At 48.8% G+C, this 24,733-nt stretch overlaps 1 protein-coding gene across 1 annotated transcript in view; it reads right to left on the bottom strand.

The window, feature by feature from the left end:
- LOC144602446 (spondin-1-like) overlaps positions 1–24,733 on the bottom strand; it is a 175,922-nt gene that overhangs the window by 148,285 nt on the left and 2,904 nt on the right. Inside the window, exons 3-6 of the mRNA XM_078415593.1 lie at positions 22,730–22,863; positions 16,976–17,049; positions 14,518–14,640; positions 370–518 (exon numbers count right to left, since the gene is read on the bottom strand). Of these exons, the coding sequence (XP_078271719.1) occupies positions 370–518; positions 14,518–14,640; positions 16,976–17,049; positions 22,730–22,863 (480 nt within the window). The remainder of the gene's footprint in view (positions 1–369; positions 519–14,517; positions 14,641–16,975; positions 17,050–22,729; positions 22,864–24,733) is intronic.

Here is a 24,733-nt window from a genome sequence, read left to right as displayed (position 1 = left end):
GGGTCCAACTTGGTCTAGTGTGATAATAAAAGCACCATTGAACCATTGGTGCCAGTTGACTTCAATGGACTGGAAACAGGGCAGAGTGGGTATCCACAATGAAGGAGCACGCTCAACATAAGTGGCTGTGGATGTATATCTATCCACTGTCTTCAGACACAACCAACTCTAAGAGTACATCTTGGAGTGCAATGGCCACACCAGTTCTGCATATATGTGTGGGACATCCATTACAAATATTTGTGCAACTATTTCGGGTACCCCTCCATAAACAACCCCACCACCATCTCAGTACAATCAATCATCTGCAGGTGTGACTGTAGCACAAGGCAAGGTCTCAAACACACTGGGTGTCCGGGACTGACTTACTTTCTGCCGGATTTCCTCTTCCATCTTCACGGGCGATCCCCACTCAGCGACCTGCCGCACGCCATCACTGGCAAAGCCGCCGTACTCCCAGATCATGTAGGACTTGGAGTGCGAAGCCCCGATGATGGCAGACCAGTGCGTTGCAAACTCTGCGGATGGGCGAGAGAGAAGAGAGAACGCAATGAACATTTGAATGCAGCGCTTGGCCAATGTTTCCGCCAGCCCGCGCCGAGCTGTGTGAACTCGCTGTGCGTGCGTTGAGACACAATGGAGAGGTTTTGTTTGCGTGCTATCGAATTACAGCCAATCATACTTTGCTTGAGTGCAATCAAGCCATACACAAGTTCACACAGGTAGTTCAAAGAGAAAACTACCAGAGGGCAGGATCTAGTGTTACAGCGTTTTAACATCACAGTCACAGAGACAAAGGGCTAGCGTGTGCAATGTGGTAGCTTGGAAGATCAGGACTACACCCTAGCTTAAACACCCGAGCGCAGCGGTAGAGTTGCTGCTTTACAGCACTTGCAGCACCAGAGACCCGGGTTCCATCCCGACTACGGGTGCTGTCTGTACGGAGTTTGTACGTTCTCCCCGTGACCGCGTGGATTTTCTCTAAGATCTTTTGTTTCCGCCCACACTCCAAAGACGTGCAGGTTTGTAGGTTAATTGGCTCAGTATAAGTGTAAATTGTCCCTAGTGTGTGTAGGATAGTGTTAGTGTGCGGGGATCGCTTGGTCAGTGTGGTCTCAGAAGGGCCTGTTTCCGTGCTGTATCTCTAAACTAAACTAGCTAAGCTTATGGGAGTACCATTCCATAATCTGATTACAGACTTGGTAATATTGATCATAATATAAAACAGAGAGGACAATAATTAAGATGACCACAAAGATGATGAAGATTGGGTTAAAAGTTGGAGGGTAGCCAATTTTGAGAGAAAAAAGTTGAGCAAAGAAAATTAAAATAGCAAATATATTGGCATACGGTGATGCAATAATAGCAATGGGAAATAAGTAAAAATAAGCCCATTACAAATACAGCCAATGACAGGAAAACATTTCTAATGATCCTCAGCAAATTGATAAATGTAAGAACAATATTGATTTTGATGAATGAAGCATCGAGAAGACAGTTGAGCAACAGTGGAGAGTTTGCTAATTAATTAATAAAAGACGTGTCCTCTCGCGCCACAGGCGATGTCATAGATTCACAGTAAAACAGCAGGAAACAGGCCATTCGGCCCAACATTCCCATTCCGACCAAGATGCCCTGTCTACACCAGTCCCACCAGCCTGCATTTGGCCCATATCCCTCTCAACCCTTCTATGCATGTGCCTGTACAAATGTCTTTCAAATGTTGTTATAGTCCCTGCCTCAACTACTTCCATCCACAGCTCGTTCCATCCACCCACCACCTTCTGTGTGAAACTCTCAGGTTCCTATTAAATCTTTCCCCTCTCACCTTAAACCTATGTCCTCTGGTACTTGATTCCCCGACTCTGGGTAAAAGACTGTGCATTCACCCGATCTGTTCTCCTCATGATTGTATACACATGTGTAAGCCCACCCCAGTGCTCCAGGGTATACAGTCCCTGCCTGCGATACAGTCCATGCCTGCAATACAGTCCCTGTATCTCAGGCCCTCGAGTCGTGGCAACATCCTGACTCAGATTAAAGATAGTCCAGGTGTCTCCAATGAGGTAGATGGTAGCGCTGGTCCACGATCTAGTTCTTGAGAGGGCGGGTCAGTTGCCTGAATGTGGAGGTGTGCGTTTTCACACTTCTGTACCTCTTGCATGATGGCACAGGGGAGGTGTTTGAGACAGACACAAACTGAGAATAACTGAGTGGGTCAGATAAAATCTCTGAAGAAAAAGAACAGGTTACATTTCTGGCCCGGACCCTTCTTTAGACTGAAAGTAGGAGGTGGAAGGGGGCGGAGGCTTGAAGAGCTGGAGGCGAGAAAAAGACCAGGAACAATCAGGGCCGGCCACGAATCAGGGCAGCCACAAACCAGGCCCGGCCTACCCCTCGGGCCTGGCCAACCCCTCGGGCCCAGCCTACCCCTGGGGCCCGGCCTACCCCTGGGGCCCGGCCTACCCCTGGGGCACGGCCTACCCCTCGGGCCCGGCCTACCCCTCGGGCCCGGCCTACCCCTGGGGCCCGGCCTACCCCTGGGGCCCGGCCTACCCCTCGGGCATGGCCTACCCCTCGGGCCCGGCCTACCCCTCGGGCAGGGTACGGTGGTGGTGGCACAGTGGGCCCATCGTTGGCTAGGGAAGGTGTGGACCGAAGATGGAGATTATACCCAATGACGCTCAGTCTGAAGAACGGTCCCGGCCTGAAACGTCACCGGTCCTTTCTCTTCAGAGATGCTGCCTGACCCGTTGAGTTACTCCAGCACGTTGAGTCTATCTTTGGTATAAGCCAGCATCTGCAGTTTTTTCTTTCTATGTTGAACCTGAATCATTGTCTACCCCACCCCCAGAGACCATGCGAGGAGGGGTAATTGGCCTGGCATTTCACCTGCTTTCTTGGTCTCCCTTGGAGAATGACGAGCACTTGAGTGGGTTGTGATGTGTTTATGCTGTGACTCATAAGGACTCACCATTGTGTGGGGCTAATTGGATGGTACAAGAGCCTCAATAATTGCTCCATTGTTTGACTGTTTCGTACCAGAGTTGAGAAATCGCACATATCAGAAGTGATTGAAGAAGCCGGCAAACTCTCAGCTTGCCAAGCGAGTGCTCGAGTAATTACGAAGTGGTTCAGCAGTGTGGACAACCACAAGCTACACGATTGCAGTGAGAATTTGGGAGAAGCTTTACAATCTAGAGGCCAAAGAACTGCTGAAATTCTGGAAACCACGAGCACATCAGGTACAGGCAGCACGGTGGCGCAGTGGTAGAGTTGCTGCCTTGGAGCTTGCAGCACCAGGGACCCGGGTTCAATCCCAGCTACGGGTGCTGTCTGTACGGAGTTTGTACGTTCTCCCCGTGACCTACGTGGGTTTTCTCCGAGATCTTCGGTTTGCTCCCACACTCCAAAGACGTGCAGGTTTGTAGGTTGATTGGCTGGGTATGAATGTAAACTTGTCCCTGGTGTGTGTAGGATAGTGTTAGTGTGTGGGGATTGCCGCTCAGTCTGGACTCGGTGGGCCGAAGGGCCTGTATCGCTAAACTAAACTAAAACTACTTTAAACTAAAGAGCTACGGGTGTGAAAAGAAGGATCAGTACATAAAGGGTGATGGAACAATCTAGAAAAGGAATAGCAAGGATATGTGAGGAGCACTCTTCCATTGCCAGAGTGAGGTCACACGCAAACTGAAAGAACAGCTCCTCATGTTCTGGGCAGCTTGCAACCCAGAGAATGAACTCAGAATTATCTCATTCTCCCCCCCCCCCCCCTCCCCCCCCCCCCCTCCCCCTTGTATCTGCATGCGATCCAAACAAGTTATATAATACTACACAGTATTAACACTGTAATACTATCAAGCCAAATACAAGTACAAACAGGTAGAGCAAAGAGAATCATCCCAGACTACAAATATACTTCTCAGCATTAGTGTAAGAATACCGGGGAGGAGCTCGACATCGATGTGGAGTCCTGGGAGAGCCTTGCAGTCAGAGAGTTGTGAATCTGTGGAATTCTCTGCCTCAGAAGGCAGTGGAGGCCAATTCTCTGAATGCATTCAAGAGAGAGAGCTAGATAGAGCTCTTAAGGATAGCGGAGTCAGGGGGTATGGGGAGAAGGCAGGAACAGGGTACTGATTGAGAATGATCAGCCATGATCACATTGAATGGCGGTGCTGGCTCGAAGGGCCGAATGGCCTCCTCCTGCACGTATTGTCTATTGACCATACGAGGTGGAGGTACCCTGAACCAACATCTCTAAACGGGGGAAGAGAAACTGATGAACGCAGCGGCAGACAAGCGGGCACGCAGAAAGGAGCCAGCAACTTCAACAGACCAGAGTCCACACACAAATGTGGAACAAGCAGCCAACTAGGGTGCATCACCCATGGTCAGCCATGACCGAGGGGGCCTGAGTAAAGACCGGGGAAAAGTGCAAATGTCCACACAAGGTAGGTTGGAAAGTTGGGACTGCCCTCTCGTGTGTGGATGGAGGGACCATTCAGAAGTCTGATAATACAGGGGAAGAAACGATTCCACAGTCTGATGGTGTACGCTTTCAACCTTTGTATCTTCTGCCCAATGGAAGCAGGGAGATGGGATTGACCCGAGTAGCAGCACAGTTCCCACAACATCCTGGTGTTTCAGCACATCGCACAGTTTGTGATGGTTTGTCAAACGTGTCTCTGGACATGAGGCATTGTACTAGCTGTTGGGTCCCAGGCAATTGTGCTCTTGTTATCTCACCCTGCCTGCTAACCCAGATGATCCAATGGAGCCGTTAGTGGAGCTGCATTAGTTAGTGGAGCTGTGTTAGTTAGTGGAGCTGTGTTAGTTAGTGGAGCTGTGTTAGTTAGTGGAGCTGCGTTAGTTAGTGGAGCTGCGTTAGTTAGTGGAGCTGCGTTAGTTACTACAGCTGTGTTAGTTACTACAGCTGCATTAGTTAGTGGAGCTGCGTTAGTTAGTGGAGCTGCGTTGGTTAGTGGAGCTGCGTTGGTTAGTGGAGCTGCGTTAGTTAGTGTAGCTGTGTTAGTGAGTGGTGTAGATGGTGTCAATGGCAGGGAGTGTGGTGTGTGTGATGGTCTGTTCCCAAACCAGGCTGTGATGTAACCCGTCAGGATGCTTTCCATGGTGTAGTTTAGTTAAGTTAGTTTAGAGATACAGGCCCTTTAGCACACCATCCACACCGACCAGTGATCCCCGCACATTAACACAAACACACACACACCACACCCCCCACACACACACACCCCCCACACACACACCCCCCACCCCACACCCCACACACACACACCCCACACACACACACCCCACACACACACCCCCACACCCCCACACACACACCCCACACACACAGACCACACACACCCCACACACACGTGACAATTTACATTTATTCCAAGCCATTAACCTACAAACCTGCACATCTTTGGAGTGTGGGAGGAAACTGAAGATATCAGAGAAAACCCACACGGTCACGGGGAGAAGGTACAAACTCTGTACAGACAGCACCCGTAGTCGGGATGGAACCCGGATCCCTAGCGCAGACAAGCCCTGGTCGCTGGTCGCTGGGGCTGGCAGTGTAACTCTGCCGCTGCTCCTTGCTGCCCGTGTGTCTGTGGAGGTTTGGGTGGATCTCTGGACACAGGCCGACTTTCCTCAGTGTTTTATCGGCTGCAGATTCAACATCGTCGGTCCAGAAACGATTGTCGGTAATATTTATGCCCCTGAGCTTTAACCTGGTAATAACTGCTAATTGATGGTATTATTGCACCTTTATTTGTTGTGTTGATGCATTAATGTGGCTGTAAACACACAGCTAGTACGAATGTCACTGGCTGTTGGGGCAGGGCCGGAGCGGTTCCAGCTGGGAATTTAGATGCAAGATCTTATCCGATCAGAACAGAGTGTTAAATGCTGGACCTTCCTGTCTCCAACGTTGCACAAGCCACGAGCTCACGATTAATTAGTAAGCAGTGAATCAGTCTTGCTGGGGGAAGCAGCAAAGGGTTCAGCTATTCCACGAATGACTCCTGAGCAGAATGTGAGCAGACAAGCATCTAACACCATCAAATGGCATTCCTCACAGGCACGTTACTGATTAACATCAGCGTTAAGATAGTGGTAGAGGAATGCCGAACAAGCATTCATGAGATACAGCTGCACCAAAGTTTTAAGGGGTGGATTCTGAAAGCTGTTTCCTTGCACAGAATCACAGAGACAGAGCCCAGAGCTCCAACTCAGTACACATGCCCATCACCACCTGTATCCTCATCTGAGCCTTGCTCAATATCATCCCATTGCCTTCAACTTAAAGCTTATCATTCACGTTGAAGTATTTCAAAATAGGTCCTTTTTTAAAATGATAACTCTCCAGCAAATTCGGAATGTCTTGCACACACGTCCACAGGAAGCATCGGCTTTCTTCCAATATCTTGAGTTGGCATGTGGATGTCTCAAACTAAGGCTGACATTCTACCTTGGGTAAGGCGGGTTTAACCCTCTTCAACCTTGCAGCACGGTGGCACAGCGGTAGAGTTGCTGCCTCACAGCGCCAGAGACCCGGGTTCCATCCTGACCATGCGTGCTGTCTGTACGGAGTTTATATGGTCATGACCTGCGTGGGTTTTCTCCGGGTGTTCTGGTTTCCTCCCGCACTCCAAAGACGTGCAGCTTTGTCGGTTAATTGGCTTCGATAAAATTGTAAATTGCCCCTAATATGTGTCGGCTAGTGTTGATGTGTGGGGATCACTGGTTGGCACGGGCTTGATGGGCCGAAGGGACTGTTTCCGCGTTGTATCTCTAAACTAAAAAAAACATCCTGTCTATTTGAGGTGCCTGTCGTGGGTTAATCAGGAGACTTGAGATACTTCAATCTTGAGCAGAAAACAGTGTTGGAGGAACTCTGGAGAAAACGGACAGATGGTGGTTTGGGTCAGAAGATGGTTCCCGCCCCGAATCATCATCTGTCCATCCCCCACCCTGCACCCTCCAACCCCCACCCCAGACCCTCCACCCCCCACCCTGCACCCTCCACCCCCCACCCCAGACCCTCCACCCCCACCCCAGACCCTCCATCTCCAGACCCTCCATCCCAGACCCTCCATCCCCCACCTGCACCCTCCACCCACCCCAGACCCTCCACCTCCACCCCCCCCACCCCACCCCCCCCCACCCCAGACCCTCCACCCCCCACCCCAGACCCCCCCACCCTGCACCCTCCATCCCCCACCCCCGACCCTCCACCCCCCACCCCGGACCCCCCACCCCAGACCCTCCGAGTTCTTCCACCACTTTGTTATTGGCTCATGTGTTAATTGAGGTCCACCTCTGCACAAAGTGCGGGGCACGGTTCGATGTAAATTGCTGAGATAAATCACCAGATGATCTGTCTGCTTTCACAGAACATAGAAAGGTACAGCACAGGAACAGGCGTTTTGCCCACAATGTCTCTGTGCCAACTCAACGCCATGTTAATGTCCTCTGCCAGTTGTGATCCGTATTCTTCCATCTCCTGCATATCCACAAGCCTATCTAAAAGCCTCTTAAACACCACAATTGTATCTGCGTCCACAACATGCTCCAGGTACCCACCACTCTCTGTGAACGAAAACTTTACCCCACACATCTCCTTTAAACTTTGCCCCTTTCACCTTAAAGCTACGCCCTCCGGTCTTTGACGATTCCACGCTGGGGGATAAACGTCTACTCTACCTCTGCCTCAGTAATATTCTTTGTAGAGATCCAGAGAGATATACCATGTTTCCTTTTTCCGGACAAGTGCTGTGATGTTTCATGTCTAGCGTAGTGCAGCACTGGATAGTGTTACATGAAGCAAAGCACTGGGAAAGCATTGTTGCTACACAGCAAGTCAGGTAATCCATCCAATGGATGCCAATGTATTTGTACAATATACCAAAACTGTGGGATTGGGCATGCTCTGATGGAAGTCTTGTCATCCCAGAAAAATGTGCGTGAAGGTGGGGAGGTCAAGGATTGGGAGAGAGGCAAGTCCCGTGACTCCAATACATCTCCCCACAGGCGTGCCATCCAAAATTGCTTCATCAGCCCATGTTTCTGAGGTGATTACCCTGTACAGGAGCAATCACCAGGCACCTAAAGTCAATAATCACAGCTGAGAGAACCTGAAGACACCATTGCGGCTGAAGGCTATTCGAGAACGTGGCCAAATCATTAAAATGGGATGAAACCCAGTTGAGACTGTATTGGTGCATAAACGTACTGCAACTGGAACGAACCAATAGTCCAGAAATATGGCTTTGAAACATTCTGCCATTGCAAGCTGGTCTCAGGGCAATGCAGTCTCAGCACAGCATCAGCCCAACCCACACCCACAACACAACGCACAGCCCAACCCACACCCACAACACAACACAACGCCCAGCATCAGCCCAACCCACACCCACAACACAACACACAGCACCAACCCCACCCACACCCACAACACAACACAACGCACAGCCCAACCCACACCCACACCCACAACACAACACACAGCATCAGCCCCACCCACAGCCACAACACAACGCCCAGCATCAGCCCAACCCACAACACAACACAACACAACGCACAGCCCAACCCACACCCACAACACAACACAACGCACAGCCCAACCCACACCCACAACACACATCCCAACCCACACCCACAACACAACACAACACACAGCATCAACCCCACCCACACCCACAACACAACACACAGCCCAACCCACACCCACAACACAACGCACAGCATCATCCCAACCCACACCCACACCCACAACACACAGCATCAGCCCCACCCACACCCACAACACAACACAACGCCCAGCATCAGCCCAACCCACACCCACAAAAACCTCCGTGCCAGAAAAGTGCTGATGAGGTTACTCCTCGAATAGAGCATGTCATCTCTTAGATGGAGCATTTACCTGAGGCTCTTTTTGATTTACAGAGTCATAGAGTGATACAGCGTGGAAATAGGCCCTTCAACCCAACTTTCCCGTTTCCATCCGAAATCTCACCTATTCCTTTTCTCCAGAGATGCTGCTTGGCCCGCTGATTTACTCCAGCACTTTGTGTCTATTTTCTATGGAATAATACAATACACAAACAGGTCCTTTGGCCCACAATGTCCATGCTGAACATGATGCCAAGTTAAATTAATCTCAGCCTGCACGTGATCCATATCCATGTGCCTATCTAAAAGTCTCACTGTCATATCTGCTTCCAACATAACCCCCGGCAGCATGTTCCAGCCACCCGCCACTCTGCGTGTGAAACAAATTGCCCTGCACATCTTTTGACTCCAAAGAGCCATCTTCTGACACACATTCATACAGCATGGAAACAGGCCCTTTGGCAAAACCTATCCTTGGCCAAGGTGCCCCATCCAGCCGAATCCATTTGCCCATTAGTCCCATTTCCTGTGGGCATGCTTAGCCCATGTCTTTCTGAACCTTTTTCTATCCATGCCTTCGAAATCGCTCTCTCAATCTTTGGATGGAAACAATACTCCAGCTGGTTCGTGTCTATAAAACGATTTCAAAATCACTGGCAGGATTGTCATATAACAAGGACGTCTGGCCTTTTAAGGAATGTATGTGACTCACGGCAATCTGTGTATATATTTACACAGAGATGGTTTTTGGAAATTCTGGAAATTCTCCAGAAATGCAGATGCTCAAAGTTTGAGGAAAGCACAAAGTGCTTGAGTAACTCAGCAGGTCAGTCTGCAGCTGTGGAGGGAATGGTTACACAATGTTTCAGAAATGAAGGCTGTCACCCCAAAATATTGCCTGTCCAGTCTCTATCAATGCTATCTGCTTCCAACCATGCAGGCTGCACACAGCAAAGAAATAATAGATGTCCCAGAGTCCCTTGTACAGAATCAGGCCCTTTAAGGGGCAGCATGGTGGCACAGCGGTAGAGTTGCTGCCCTATAGCACCAGAGACCCAACTTCAATCCTGACTACGGGTGCTGTCTGATGGAGTTTGTACGTTCTTCCTGAGACCGTGTGGGTTTTCTCCGGGTGCTCCGGTTTCCTCCCACATCCCAAAGACTTTCAGGTTTGTCGGTCAATCGGCTTCTCTGAATTGTCCCTGTTGTGCAGGATAAAACTAGTGTACCACCGATCGCTGGCTGAAGCGGTCGTTGGGCCGAAGGGCCTGTTACCAAGCAGTATCTCTAAACCAAACTAAACCCACCAAGGCTATCTAGAATCCACTTGTTTTAATCCCATTTTATTCCCTCAACATTCCCATCCTCCCTCCAGATACCACTCCTTACCCACACTGGAGACTACATCAGTGGCCTATTAAACTACCAACCCATTCATCTTTGGGATGTAGAGGAAACGGTCACAGGAATAACATGCAAACTCCACACAGACAGCACCGGAAGTCTGAATTGAACCAGGAGCCGTTGTAATGAAAGTATATGGGTGTGTGCTGGGTGATTCAAGTGAGGCAGCCTACCATGCAAGGAACATTAATGCGGGACAACTGTCCGAAGAGTTTTGCAGATCTCTGAGGAGAGGGGAGTGGAGTGGGATAAGCTGGGCCAGAGCTAGTATAGACAGGTCGGGCCGAATGATCTTCCGTGCTCTAACCATACAGTGATTCTGGAAAGATGGCCTTAGGTATCCAGGCAATTAACCAGGAGTTTGCACGTTCCCCCTGTTTCCACTCGTGGGAGAGTCTAGGACTAGAGGTCAGAGCCTCAGAATTAAAGGACGTTCTTTTAGGAAGGAGATGAGGAGAAATGTCTTTAGTCAAAGGGCAGTGAATCTGTGGAATTCATTGCCACAGAAGGCTGTGGAGGCCAAGTCAGTGGATATTTTTAAGGCAGAGACAGATAGATTCTTGATTAGTACGGGTGTCAGAGGTTATGGGTTGGTTTGTATGAATGCCAATGTGTTGTGTTTGCAAACCGTGACTGGGCTGTATTCAGGATGGAGATACCTAAAACCTTCCAGTCTCACCCTGGCCACTCCCTCTTCTCCCCTCTCCCATCAGGCAAGAGGTACAGAAGTGTGAAAACGCACACCTCCAGATTCAGGGGCAGTTTCTTCCCAGCTGGTATCAGACAACTGAACCATCCTACCACAACCAGAGAATAGAGCTGAACTACTATCCTCCTCTTTGATCTCCCTCAGACTACCTTTGATCGGACTTTGCTGGCTTTACCTTGCACTAAACATTCTTCCCTTATCATGTATCTGTACACTGTGAATGAATTGATCGTAATCACGTATTGTCTTTCAGCTGTGGGTCGGTTGAATTTAAGGGGGGAAAAAATGAGGTCATCTTCTTTGATAATAAACCAAAGTATTTTTTAAACAGTGAGAGATTGAAAGATCTTGTGTGCAGCAGGATCCATCTGTTCCAGTACAGAATCATTTATTAGGAAGGCAAAGGGTAAGCTTGCTTTTATTGCAAGAGGATTTAAGTTCATGAGCAAAAACATGTCACTGCCATTATTTAAGGTCATAGCATGGGGAATACTGTGTGCAGGACTGGGCTCCCTTAGAACGAGTGTGAATGAGTGATCAGTGGTCAGCATGGACTCAGTGGGCCAAAGGGCCTGTTTCCTTGCTGCATCAGTGATGGGATTTGAACTCCTGTCTCAGACCTGTGGATTAATAATGCCGTGTCCTACTCAATATAGTCCCATTGTCCAGACCTCTAACAGTTAAGAGGGATCCAGCCCCAAAACGTTGCCTGTCCACTTTCCCCCCCACAGCTGCTGCCTGACCCACTGAGTTCTTCCAGCACATTGTGCTTTTGCTCACTCTCCTGCCTACAGGAGATAAAAGAGGTGGATAGTAGTTCAGCTCTACTCTCTGGTTGTGGTAGGATGGTTCAGTTGTCTGATACCAGCTGGGAAGAAACTACCCATTGCATCCATTGTGAAAGAGTGTCCTTACGGAGTGTTGCAACGAACAATTAGCAACTTGTAATCAAGGCAACAGCCAGAACTAAGCAGGTTTTAACATGTTATATAAACGCATGTAAATCAACTTGGCAAACGAGCAACATTTTTTTGAAGGCTGCAGTTATTCTGGAGATTGTCTGAAGTGCCCAGTGAGAGAACCTGTTTAATCGACAGGGCGGCACGGTGGTGCAGTGGTAGAGTTGCTGCCTCACAGCGCCAGAGACCCGGGTTCAATCCTGTCTACAGGTGCTGTCTGTACGGAGGTTGTACGTTCTCCCCGTGACCCGCATGGGTTTTCTCCAGCCCCTCCACCTTCCTCCCGTTCTCCAAAGACGTACAGGTTTGTAGGCTACTTGGCTTGGGGAAATTGTAAATTGTCCCTTGCGTGTATTAGTGTGCAGGGATCGCAGGTCGGCGCGGACTCGGTGGGCCGAAGGGGCCTGTTTCCATGGTGTGTCTCTAAATGAAACTCCTGGAAGCAATATGGGAGCTCTGGAGATTGTGGAGTGAAGCGTTAAAGATTAGTACCAAAGCTGAAGCTATCAGGGGGGGGGGACAAAGGGGAGCCTGCCTGTGAGGAGAGAATGATGAGAGAAGATGTGATTGAGGTCCTTAACATGATGAAGCTGTTCAAATTAGAATGCACGAGGTTGCTTCCTGTTCCAAGAGAACACAGGACAAGGACCGTAAATAGGAGACAGTTGTTAATAAATCCCATTGGGAATCTGGAGAACCTGCGGTCACCAGTGGGCAGAACAAATGTGGAGCCTTTAGAGGTGGATAGTATAGAAACATAGAACATAGGAGCAGGAGGAGGCGGCCATTCGGCCCTTCGAGCCAGCACCGCCATTCAATATGATCATGGCTGATCATCCACAATCCAGGCTTTCAAGAGAGAGCTAGATAGAGCTCTTAAGGATAGCGGAGTCAGGGGGTATGGGGAGAAGGCAGGAACGGGGTACTGATTGAGAATGATCAGCCATGATCACATTGAATGGCGGTGCTGGCTCGAAGGGCCGAATGGCCTCCTGCACCTATTGTCTATTGTCTATAATCAGTACCCCGTTCCTGCTTTCTCCCCATTTCCCTTCATTCCATTAGCCCTAAGAGCTCCATCTAACTCTCTCTTGAATACATCCATTGGATTAAAGGGGATACAAGTGTGGGTGTTAAAGGCACAGAGGTTTCAGCAGATGGGTGGGCTGATGAGGGGTGAGAGGAGGCTTGTGTGGAGCATAAACTTGTCTTGGGAAGAGGTGATAATGAAGGGTCACAAGGATGTGAACAGTGGAACTAGTAGGCCAGCTAGGGTTGGGGTGGGGGGAGGTGGGAGGAGCGAGCAGACAGAGGTCACTTAAAATGACAGTAATCATCGTTCATGCTGCTGAGTTGGCATCCATCCATGTTCTCCACAGATGCTGCCTGACCCGCTGAGTTACTCCAGCACTCTGTGAAACGTTACCTATCCATGTTCTCCACAGATGCTGCCTGACCAGCTGAGTTACTCCAGCACTCTGTGAAACGCCACCCATCCATGTTCTCCACAGATGCTGCCTGACCCGCTGAGTTACTCCAGCACTCTGTGAAACGTCACCTATCCATGTTCTCCACAGATGCTGCCTGACCCGCTGAGTTACTCCAGCACTCTGTGTCTCCCACTGAGCACTAGGGTGGGGCCAAAATACAAAGTGAAGGAGCACCTCAACCTGTTGGACCATCTCTCTGGAGGCAATGTTTTGAGTTGGGACCCTTCTTCAGTCAAAGTACTTTAGGATTTACTTTAGACGTTAGAGATACAGCACGAAACAGGCCTTTCAGCCCAGCAAGTCCGTGCCCACCAGCGATCCCTGCACACTAACACTATCCACTATCCCACACATGCTAGGGACCATTTACAATTTTAGAAAAGCCAACTAACCTACAAACCTGCACGTCTTTGGAGTGTGGGAGGAAACCGGAGCACCCGGAGAAAACGCACGCGGTCACGGGGAGAACGTACAAACTCCGTAAAGACAAGCACCCATAGTTGGGATGGAACCCGGGTCTCCGGCGCTGTGAGGCAGCAACTCTACCGCCGCGCCACCGCGCCGCATGAAATTGGAGCATGCAATGCAGGTAGTTTAAAGGAAACTTCAGATGTGGGCTCCTGATGGGTTTACAATGTGCGCTGAGCCTGTGTAAGTGAGAGAGCAGGAATGAGTAACCAATGAACCAAGCCCTGAACTACCAGGGTTTCTCAACTAACAGATACCAGACTATCAGAGCTCCACTGGAATACTGCTCTTAAGTATTCATTTATTTTGGTGGCCTCTTTAATCTCCTCCATCTGAAGGAAGGGTTGACTGCAGCTTTTATTAAACTCATCAACCTTTTTCCGTGTTTCATTATATTTCTTTGTTGTTCCCCCCACCCCCTCCCCTCTCTGCAGCTCAAAAAACTGCTGGATTAATTTGAATGTCACTGGCCTCCTTAAATTGATTTAAATCTAATCTTAAAGACTATTTCACAGTCTATTAAAGCCTGCGATTGAAAAGACATTCAGTATGACGAGAAAGGCTCGATGATGGAAGCATGTCTTACTTGGGTAATCTCTCGGATGAGTTTTCTCCGACCAATTTCCATAAAAGGTCAGCCGGTACTTGGCTGTTCCACAAGCACAGCAGTCTTGGATGGGTCTCTCCGTGACCAGCTCTTCAGTCGACACTGGGCGAGGGAACAGAATAACCATCAGAGCAATCCACACTTCTATTACACAGCAATACAACAGCATACTATCAACATGCTCCTACATATCGACGAGACCACGCCCAGACTCGGCGATCGCTTCGCTGAGCGCCTTGGCCTGAACAATCTCCCGGTTGCCAAACACTGTAACTCCTCCTCCCATTCCCACACTGACCTTTCTGTCCTGGGCCTCCTCCACTGTCAGAGTGAGGCCAACACACAAATTAGAGGAACAGCTTCGGCTTGGGCAGCTTACAGCCCAGCGGTATGAACATTGATTTCTCTAACTTGAAGTAACCCTTGCATCCCCTCTCTCTCCATCCCTCCCCCACCCCAATGGTCAAACTAGTTTGGCAACAAAAATAAGGATAGATTATCATCTCAATGGTGTCAGATTAGGTAAAGGGGAAGTGCAACGAGACCTGGGTGTCCTTGTACACCAGTCACTGAAAGTAAGCGTGCAGGTACAGCAGGCAGTGAAGAAAGCTAATGGCATGTTGACCTTCATAACGAGAGGATTTGAGTACAGGAGCAAAGAAGTCCTTCTGCAGTTGTACAGGGCCCTGGTGAGACCACATCTGGAGTATTGGGTACAGTTTTGGTCTCCTAATTTGAGGAAGGACATCCTTGTAATTGAGGCAGTGCAGCGCAGGTTCACGAGATTGATCCCTGGGATGGTGGGACTGTCATATGAGGAAAGATTGGAAAGACTGGGCTTGTATTCACTGGAGTTTAGAAGGATCAGAGGGGATTTTCTAGAGACATGTAAAATTATAAAAGGACTAGACAAGCTCGATGCAGGAAAAATGTTCCCAATGTTGGGGGAGTCCAGAACCTGGGGATGCAGGTTAAGAATAAAGAGGAGGCCATTTAAAACTGAGGTGAGAAGAATCTTTTTCACCCAGAGAGTTGTGAATTTGTGGAATTCTCTGCCACAGAAGGCAGTGGAGATCAATTCACTGGATGGATTTAAAAGAGAGTTAGACAGAGCTCTAGGGGCTAGTGGAATCAAGGGGTATGGGGAGAAGGCAGGCACGGGTTACTGATTGTGGATGATCACCCATGATCACAATGAATGGCGGTGCTGGCTCGAAGGGCGAAATGGCCTCCTCCTGCACCTATTGTCTATGTTTCTATGTTTCTCCCACCAATCTTCCTGTCTCCGACTACATTCTATCTCTGTCACGCCCACTCCCCTGACATCAGTCTGAAGAAGGGTCTCGACCCAAAACGCCACCCATTCCTTCTCTCCAGAGATGCTGCCTGTCCCGCTGAGTTACTCCAGTATTTGGTGTCTACCTGCACAGCATTAATCCTACATCCACAATGTACAATATGGACCATGTCTTGCACTCCAATGGACTTGGTGTTTTTTTAGTAATTGTGATCTGCACTAATGTACTAGTTTATTTTGCATCTTCTTTCATTGAGAAATGTAATCTATAATTGTTGTATCATTTGTTTTTTGTATGTTTGTTTGAGCATCTGTCCCTCTGCTGCTGCTGCTGCAAGCAACGTTCTCTTTGCACCAGTACCTCACTGTGCTTGTACATATGGCAATAAACTCGACTTGACCATTCCCGTCGATCCCTGTCAACAGTGGTCCACGGGGCAGAAACTCCAGCCGTGCTGACCTGGATCCCACCTGTCAGTCCAAAGACATGGAGAGCGAGCTGGCTCCACAAGGCCATTCCAGACGACAAGCCAGGCACAGGAAGAACAACCATTTACCACTAACGAGCTAGTTTTAAACTCAGGGTGACACGGTGGCACAGCGGTAGAGTTGCTGCCTTATAGCCCCAAGGACTCGGGTTAGATTCTGATCAGAGGTGCTGTCTGTGCGGAGTTTATATGCCCTCCTTGTGACCATGTGGGTTTTCTCCGGGTACTCCGGTTTCCTCCCACATTCGAAAGATGTGCAGGTTTGTAAGTGAATTGTAAGTTCATTGTCTTCTGTAGATGGCCCCTAGTGTGTAGGATGCAAGACTGGTATAACATTCAACCAGTCAGTTGGCAACTGTTGGTCGGTGCAGACTCGGTCAGCCAAAACATTTTAGGTTCGGACCCTTCCTCAGACTGACTCAATGCATGGGTGACGTTTTAGATCAAGACCCTTCCTCAGACTGATTCACTGTCTTACTCCAGCACTTTGTGTTTTGCTCAAGATTCCAGCATCTGCATTTCCTTGTTTATTGCTAGTTCTAAACGAAGGCAAGCTCAAATCAAGATTGGTTGTCGATAAACACAAGAGCAAAGCCAAACCACGGCGAGGACAATTAGTGGTCTCTGGGGGATATCGGATAATGGCACTCACCTTTCTCACACAGTCTCTTGGTCAGCGCCCCATCCTCTTGAAACCAGATTATCCGCTTCTGAACAATGCTTGCCCTGCAAAATGAAATGGTTGTTGAGTCTCTGTACCCGGGGACTTGTATGGACAGCAGCGCAGAATGAGAGACAACATTGAAAGAAACACATTGTTCTGCCTGGGTCATTTTTGACTTCATAATGGAATCCCCCTGGGTGTGAAATACAAGAGCAAGGAAGAACAACGTTGGACTCGTACATAAGATATGTCCCTGACGTGTTTCACATCCAATAGTTACTTTGACTTTGGTTAGGGTTAGGCTCATTTGTACTGTCAGCAGATAGGAGTGGAATTGTCCACACATGGAAACTCTCAACAGAGAGTGGAGTTTCAAAGTCCTCGGTTAAAGGAGAAGTGGAAGAAAGACGGTCTTTGATACACAATGTGATAATGTGGGTGGGATACACATCATGTGGGCACCCAGTCCTCAATGGTGCCAAGCTTCTTGAGTGTTTAGAACCACACTTATCTGGGCAAGTGCAGGGGGTTCCATCACATTCCTGACGTATCATGTCAATGGTGGAAAGGTTTCAGAGATTATTTTGGAATGTGTGGCAAAGAAAAAAATACTCTATTTATTAATAGTATTTCTGAATTGAAATACTAGTTGTGTGTGCGCGTGTGTGTGTGCGTGTGTGTTCGTGTGTGTGTGTGCATGCGAGCTCTCAGAAGAGGTAATTGTGGCAGGGACTATTGTTATATTTGAGGAACAATTAGACAGGTACATTGATAGGACAGGTTCAGAGGGATATGGGCCAAATGCAGGCTGGTGAGACTAGTGTAGATGGGACATGTTGGTCTTTGGAATGTGGGAGGAAACCGGAGCACTCAGGGAAAACCCACACGGTCACAGAGAGAACGTACAACCCGTACAGATAGCACCTGTTGTCAGGATTAAACCCAGGACTCTGGCACTGTAAGGCAGCAACTCTACCGCTATGCTACTGAGCAGCTCAGGGTGAGAATGTCAGGATTTAGACCCAGGTACAATAAAGGGAGGATGGGTGATATATTCACTGATCAGGTTGTGGTGTGACATACAGGTGGCGTTCCCCTCCACCTAATGCCCTTTGGTGCTACAGGTCAAACCTGTGTATCTCGGTGAGAAACCACGCTGCGTTTTATAGATGATGCCACTGTGGTCTCTGTGTGCTGGTAGTGGAAGCAACAAGCATTTACTGTGCCATTGAAGCAGGGTGCTTGACTTATCCCTAGATACCCATTCTTTGCCTTGCCCTTGTACATGTTTCATATGTTTATATGGCTGCTGTATGGCAGCATTGTTGGCATGGACATTGTGGGGTGAAGTGCTTGTTCCTGTGGTGTCCTCGTCCAAGCTCTAGCCACTAGGAGGAGGTCTCAAGGTGCTGGGTGTAACATTTCCATGTCCAAATTTGTACCATAGGTGGATGAGCCTGGAGTCACATAAAGACCAGACCTGGAGAGTATTGATAAGGCAGATAGTCCTACAATCTATGTAGTCATCATGAGCAAGATTAGTTTTTTTTCCTAATACCAAGTTATTAACTATTTGGGCGCCACAGTAACACAGCAGTAGAGTGCCTTACAGCGCCAGAGATCCAGACTCCATCCTGACTATGGGTGTTATCAGTGCAGAGTTTGTATGTTCTCTACGTGACCACGTGGGTCTTCTCCGGGTGCTCTGGTTTCCGCCCATGATCCAAAGACGTACAGGTTTGTAGGTTAATATGGCTCCAGTAAAAACTGTAAATTGTAAATTTGTTTCGAGTGTGTAGGAACACATACTAGTGCTGGAACACACACTAGTGCTGGTGTACACACACTCGTGCTGGTGTACACACACTAGTGCCGGTGTACACACACTAGTGCTGGTGTACACACACTAGTGCTGGTGTACACACACTAGTGCTGGTGTACACACACTAGTGTAGGAACACACATTAGTGCTGGTGTACACACACTAGTGCTGGAACACACACCAGTGCTGGAACACACACTCGTGCTGGAACACACACCAGTGCTGGAACACACACTAGTGCTGGTGTACACACACTAGTGCTGGTGTACACACACCAGTGCTGGTGTACACACACTAGTGCTGGTGTACACACACTAGTGCTGGAACACACACTAGTGCTGGAACACACACTAGTGCTGGTGTACACACACCAGTGCTGGAACACACACTAGTGCTGGTGTACAGGAATCGCTGGTCGGCGTGGACTCAGTTTGGGGCCAAAGGGTTTGTTTCAGTGTTGTCCCTCTAAAACTAAACTAAATTAAAAGCTAAACTGCCACAACTGCATAATTTAAATTGTTTTAAATTCCAATGGTTCAGACACTAAAAATATAATTAAATGCCTGCGATCCTCTGGTTTTTTCATTGTAGCTTTTGCAATAACACATTTTCGCTGGTCCATTAATTTAATCTCAAATTCACCCCCTCCCTGTGTGTACTGCGGACAGTTGATCTTGCTTAGTTTGTTCAATCCAGCCACATTATAGCCCACTTACAACAGCGCCACAATGAACTCATAATAGGAACAAAGAACTGCAGGTGCTGGTTTATACCCAAGGTAGACACAAAGTGCTGGAGTAACTCAGTGAGGCAGGCAGCATCTGTGGAGAAAAAGGATACATGACGTTTCGGGGCGGGTCCCGAAACAAAACGTTACCTGTCCTTTTTCTCCACAGATGCTGCCTGACCCGCTGATTTACTCCAGCACCTTGTGTCTGTCTATCTTTGCAACAATAGACAATAGACAATAGGTGCAGGAGGAGGCCATTCGGCCCTTCGAGCCAGCACTGCCATTCAATGTGATCATGGCTGATCAATCTCAATCAGTACCCCGTCCCTGCCTTCTTCCCATACCACCTGACTCCGCTATCCTTAAGAGCTCTATCTAGCAATGAACTTGTCTGATGCATGAGACCCGCAGGTGAATCAGGTGAAATGTGAAAACAGCATAACATGCCGGACAGGGTGTGGGAAGGCAAGGATAGGATTGTAATCATATTATTGAATCAACATTAGCAGTTGTCCAGTGCAGGTCACAGCTCAGAGGGTCCAAGCCCTGCTGTGGAGGTTTGAACTGAAACATCTAAGTTGATCTTCACTGCACGTTGCTGAGGAAGTGCTGCGTTGCCTGGATGAAGTTTGAACCAATGCCTTTAGACGTTAGAGACACAGTGTGGAAACAGGCCCTTCGGCCCTCCCAGTCCAGGCTGGCCTGAGATCAAGCCGTACACTAGCACTAGATTATACTTTAGACCAGAGATAGAGCGTGGAAACAGGCCCTTCGGCCCACTGATTCCGTGCCGACCAGCGATCACCCGTACATTAACACTATCCTGCACTAGGGACAATTTACAATTTTACCAAAGCCAATGAACCCACAAGACCTGGGCATGTGGGAGGAAACCGGAGAACCCAGAGCAAACCTACCCGGTCACGGGGAGAACGTGCAAACTCTGTCCAGACAGCACCCGTAGTCAGGATCGAACCCGGGTCTCTGGTGCTGTGAGGCAGCAGCTCTAACGCTACGACATACGCCCAATATTATATCTTCACATTTCTGTAACTGTGTTAATGGGTCTGTTAAGCTGCAGCAGGTAAGAATCTCATTCAAGACACAAAGTGCTGGAGTGACTCAAGGGGCCAGGCACATCCCTGGAGAACATAGATAAGTGACATTTCAGGTCACAATCCTTCTTCAGACCGCATAACTGCATTGTTCCGTTGCCGAAACATATGACAATTAAAGATTTTTGGCTCTTGCAAAATTCTTACATTTGCACACGACTAAAGTGGAAGCAGAAATATCATAAGTAATTTTATAGAATGATAAAACCTTTTGTATTTTGTGATATCGATGTGAAGGAATTATCTTAATTGCTTTTAATATTGGAGCAGATAGATTGTTAAGCAGTAATTATGCCTTCACTGTCTCACAGATCACATGCAACAAAGCATAAGCCTTTCACGGTATTTTAAACTGCTAGCGGTTGTTAAAAAGCCACTTTCATGCAATTTTCCCCGATTGCAGCGGCAAATTCTGCATAAATCAGACAGATCACCAAAAGCAACTTTAGGGAATTTTGTGTGACATTATCATCATTGAGACATGTAGCATAGAAAGAGGCCCTTCGGCCCAACTTGTCAATGCTGAGCAAGATGCCCATCTAAGTTCATCCTGCTGAGCCAAGTCTGAAGAAGGGTCTCTTCCCAAAACGTCACCCATTCCTTCTCTCCAGAGATGCTGCCTGTCCCACTGAGTTACTCCAGCATTTTGGAGCTAATCCCAGTCACATTTGCCTGCACTTGACACCTATCCTCCTGAACCATTCCTTTCCTTGCACCTGTCCAAATATATTTTAAATGTTGTTATTGTACCTGCAGCTCATTCCATATCCACACCAAATGCTGTGTAAAGATTTCTGCAATGAACTTCCCGGTCACACCAAAGCCCAAAACTAACCATCCTCTGTGTAAAAATGTTCCCCTCATGCCCCTATTAAATCTTACTCCTCTCATCTTAAACCCATGTTTTCTAGTTCTTGATTCCCCGATGTTTGTAAAAAAGACTCTGTACATTCACCCTCTCTATTCACCTCCTGATTTTATACACCTCTATAAGATCACCCCTCACCTTCTGCACTTCAAGGAATAAAGTCCCAGCCTGTCCAATCTCTCTCCCTCTCTCCTGGCAACATCCTCATAAATCTTCTCTGCAATCTTTCCAGCTGAACGACATCCTTGCAAGAGAAGGGTGGCCAAACCTAGACACGATACTCCTTGCACGGAGCACTGTCAGCAGTTCTGGTCACCCAGCTCCAGGAAGGGTGTCATGAAGTTGGAAAGGGTGCTGAACAGATTCACCTGGATGTAACCTGGATGTGTGGGCTTGAGTTATAAGGGGAGGGTAGATGGGTTCGGACATTTATGGGGGTGTAGGAAGATGAGGGGCGACCTTATTGAGGTGTACAAGATAATGAGGAGTCTTTTTACCAGGGCAGAAGTTTCTAAACCCTCTAGAGCATAGGCTGAAGGTGGGAGGGGAGAGGTTTACCAGGAACCTGAGGGGCAATGTTTCACCCAAGTACGAGCTGCCACAGGAAGCTACAGAACAGGGCACAACAACAACTTTTACAACACGTTTGGACAGATATACGGAAAGGAAAGGTTTAGAAAGCTATGGGCCAAATGCAGACAAATAGCACTAGCCCAGAATGCCAACTTGGTAGTCACAGACAAGGTGGGCTGAAAGGCCTGTTTCTTTGCTGTACGGCTCAGTGACTCAAGGACAGGTTGAGAAGGCGATGGGCCAAATGGCTGTCCCACCACCTCCCTAGTGCTCGTGTACCGACAAGCAGAGTCCTGGCAACATCCTTGCACACATTCTCTGCACCAGTGTGTGGTGGGCGTGGAGTTATCAGCTGTGCAGCTGAGCCCTGGGTCAGAGCACCAGTGTGCTCACACTGCCCCAGTGTGCTCGCACTGCCCCAGTGTGCTCGCACTGCCCCAGTGTGCTCGCACTGCCCCAGTGTGCTCTCACTGCCCCAGTGTGCTCTCACTGCCCCAGTGTGCTCACACTGCCCCAGTGTGCTCACACTGCCCCAGTGTGCTCACACTGCCCCAGTGTGCTCACACTGCACCAGTGTGTGGTGGTGCAGCTGAGCCCTGGTTCGGAGCTCACAGCGGACGCGAGCCACACTTACTTCAGCACGATGCAGCCTGATCCAGCAGCAGGGGCTGTCCACAACACCTGGACACGGGTCCTCCTTCTAGGGGTGCTCTCTGTCACAGCGTACGGGCAGTTGGTCATGAACTGCGAGTCCTCGTGGTCGACGATCTGCATGTTCAGAGTGGGAGGCAACAAGGGAACTTCGTCAGTGGTGACTACGCAAAGGTACACCCCCTAACCCCCAGGCCGCACGGTTGCTGCCATGGTTACGGCGCCAGAGGCCCGGGTTCGATCCCGACCACGGGTGATGTCTGTACGGAGTTTGTACTTTAAATGTCACCCCTTTCATCTCACAGTTATGCCCTCTTTGACATCTCCACCCTGAAAAAAAGGTTCTCACTGTCAAAGGTGCAGCTGGGTGGTGCAGCGATAGAGTTGCTGCCTTACAGCACAACAGACCTGATTCCCATCCAGACTGTGGGTCTGTGCTTACGGAGTTGGTACGTTCTCCCTGTGACAGCGTGGGTTTCTCCAGGTGCTCTGGTTTCCGCCCACACTCCAAAGACGTACAGGTTTGAAGGTTAATTGGATTCGGTAAAAATGGTAAAATTGTCTCTCGTGTGTAGGATACTGCTGGTGTTCTAATGTTTAATATTTCCATCAGGTAATAAATCCCATGAAATCATTTTTATTTACCATGGCAATGTCTCCTTCTTGTGTTCAGCCAGATGCAGCATACCCAACGACCTGTTGGGCGAGGCTATCGAGCCCAGGCCCTGCTTGCCCCCCAGAGAATAGACACCAGAGAGGAGGGAGCCAACACCAGTGGGCGTGCGGAGCGAGGCCGGTCGGAGAGAGGACCGAGGTCTGGCCTTGCGCGCCATCAGGGTCGGCTGGGGGGGGGAGCATCCTGAGGGATGATGGTTCATGGTGCCCGAGCCAGCTGCCTCACCCTTCCCCGGGGTTACGTCCGCTGCATTGTATAAAAACTCGTAGGAAGGAACTGCAGATGCAGAAGATGGACACAAAAAGCTGGAGTAACTCAATGGGTCAGACAGCATCTCCAGAGAAAAGGAATAGGTGGCGTTTCGGGTCAACACCCTTCTCCATCTCCGATTGCTTCATTGCTACTTAGACGGGCACTGATGGACAGCAAACTGCACTACAATCAGACAAAGCTTTGCAAGCATTTGGAAGGTTTAATCTTTAGTCGGAAAGAGCGAGACTCTGCAACCTGACCCTTCAAAGCCCCAGCAATCCAAAGTCATCATGGTGCCAAAATTGTTTTTTAATTATCCAATCACTCGAATTAAACAAAATAAATAACACATTAATGAACAAGATTAATTTAGCGCAGTGTACAAATAGTGAGAGTGCAGGCTGGCAGTGGTGCTGGATGTGAAATGGAGCAGAGAGAGAGACACAGTAATCTAAACCAGGACTGCACTGGATGGTGCAGTTTGTATTTGCACAATGAGAACCCAATTTGAAACGATTTAATCTCTCTGAATATAAAGTCAGCAAACAAGATACGCACTGGTTGCTTTCGGGGCAGTGAAGCAGCCGGCTCATTGTGGCCAGCCAGTACACGTCGGCTGCACTTTACACATTTCATTTGGGAATGATTTTAATTCCAGGACATTTTTTTTGTATTTAATTCACTTTATTCTCACACAAATGACACAGGCTGCTCACGCACATGAGCGCACACACACACACACACACCCCACACACTATCCTCGCACACACCATCCCACACACTATCCTCACACACACGCTCCCCACACACTATCCTCGCACGCACACTCCCCACACACTATCCTCGCGCACACACACACACACTGTTCACACACACACAGTTCACACACACCTCCTCACACACACATGCACACTATTCTCTCACACACACACTGTTCACACACACACACACTGTTCCCACACACACACTATTCTCTCACACACACACACTACTCTCTTGCACACATTACTCCTCACACACACTCACACTTCCTATTCTCCCACACACTGCTCACGTGTA

The sequence above is a fragment of the Rhinoraja longicauda genome, chromosome 18 (genome assembly GCF_053455715.1).
Source record: "Rhinoraja longicauda isolate Sanriku21f chromosome 18, sRhiLon1.1, whole genome shotgun sequence".
NCBI classification, from domain to species: Eukaryota; Metazoa; Chordata; class Chondrichthyes; order Rajiformes; family Arhynchobatidae; genus Rhinoraja; species Rhinoraja longicauda.
The sequence above is the reverse complement of the archived record's forward strand: the minus strand, read 5'-3'. Positions and strand labels throughout refer to the sequence as shown.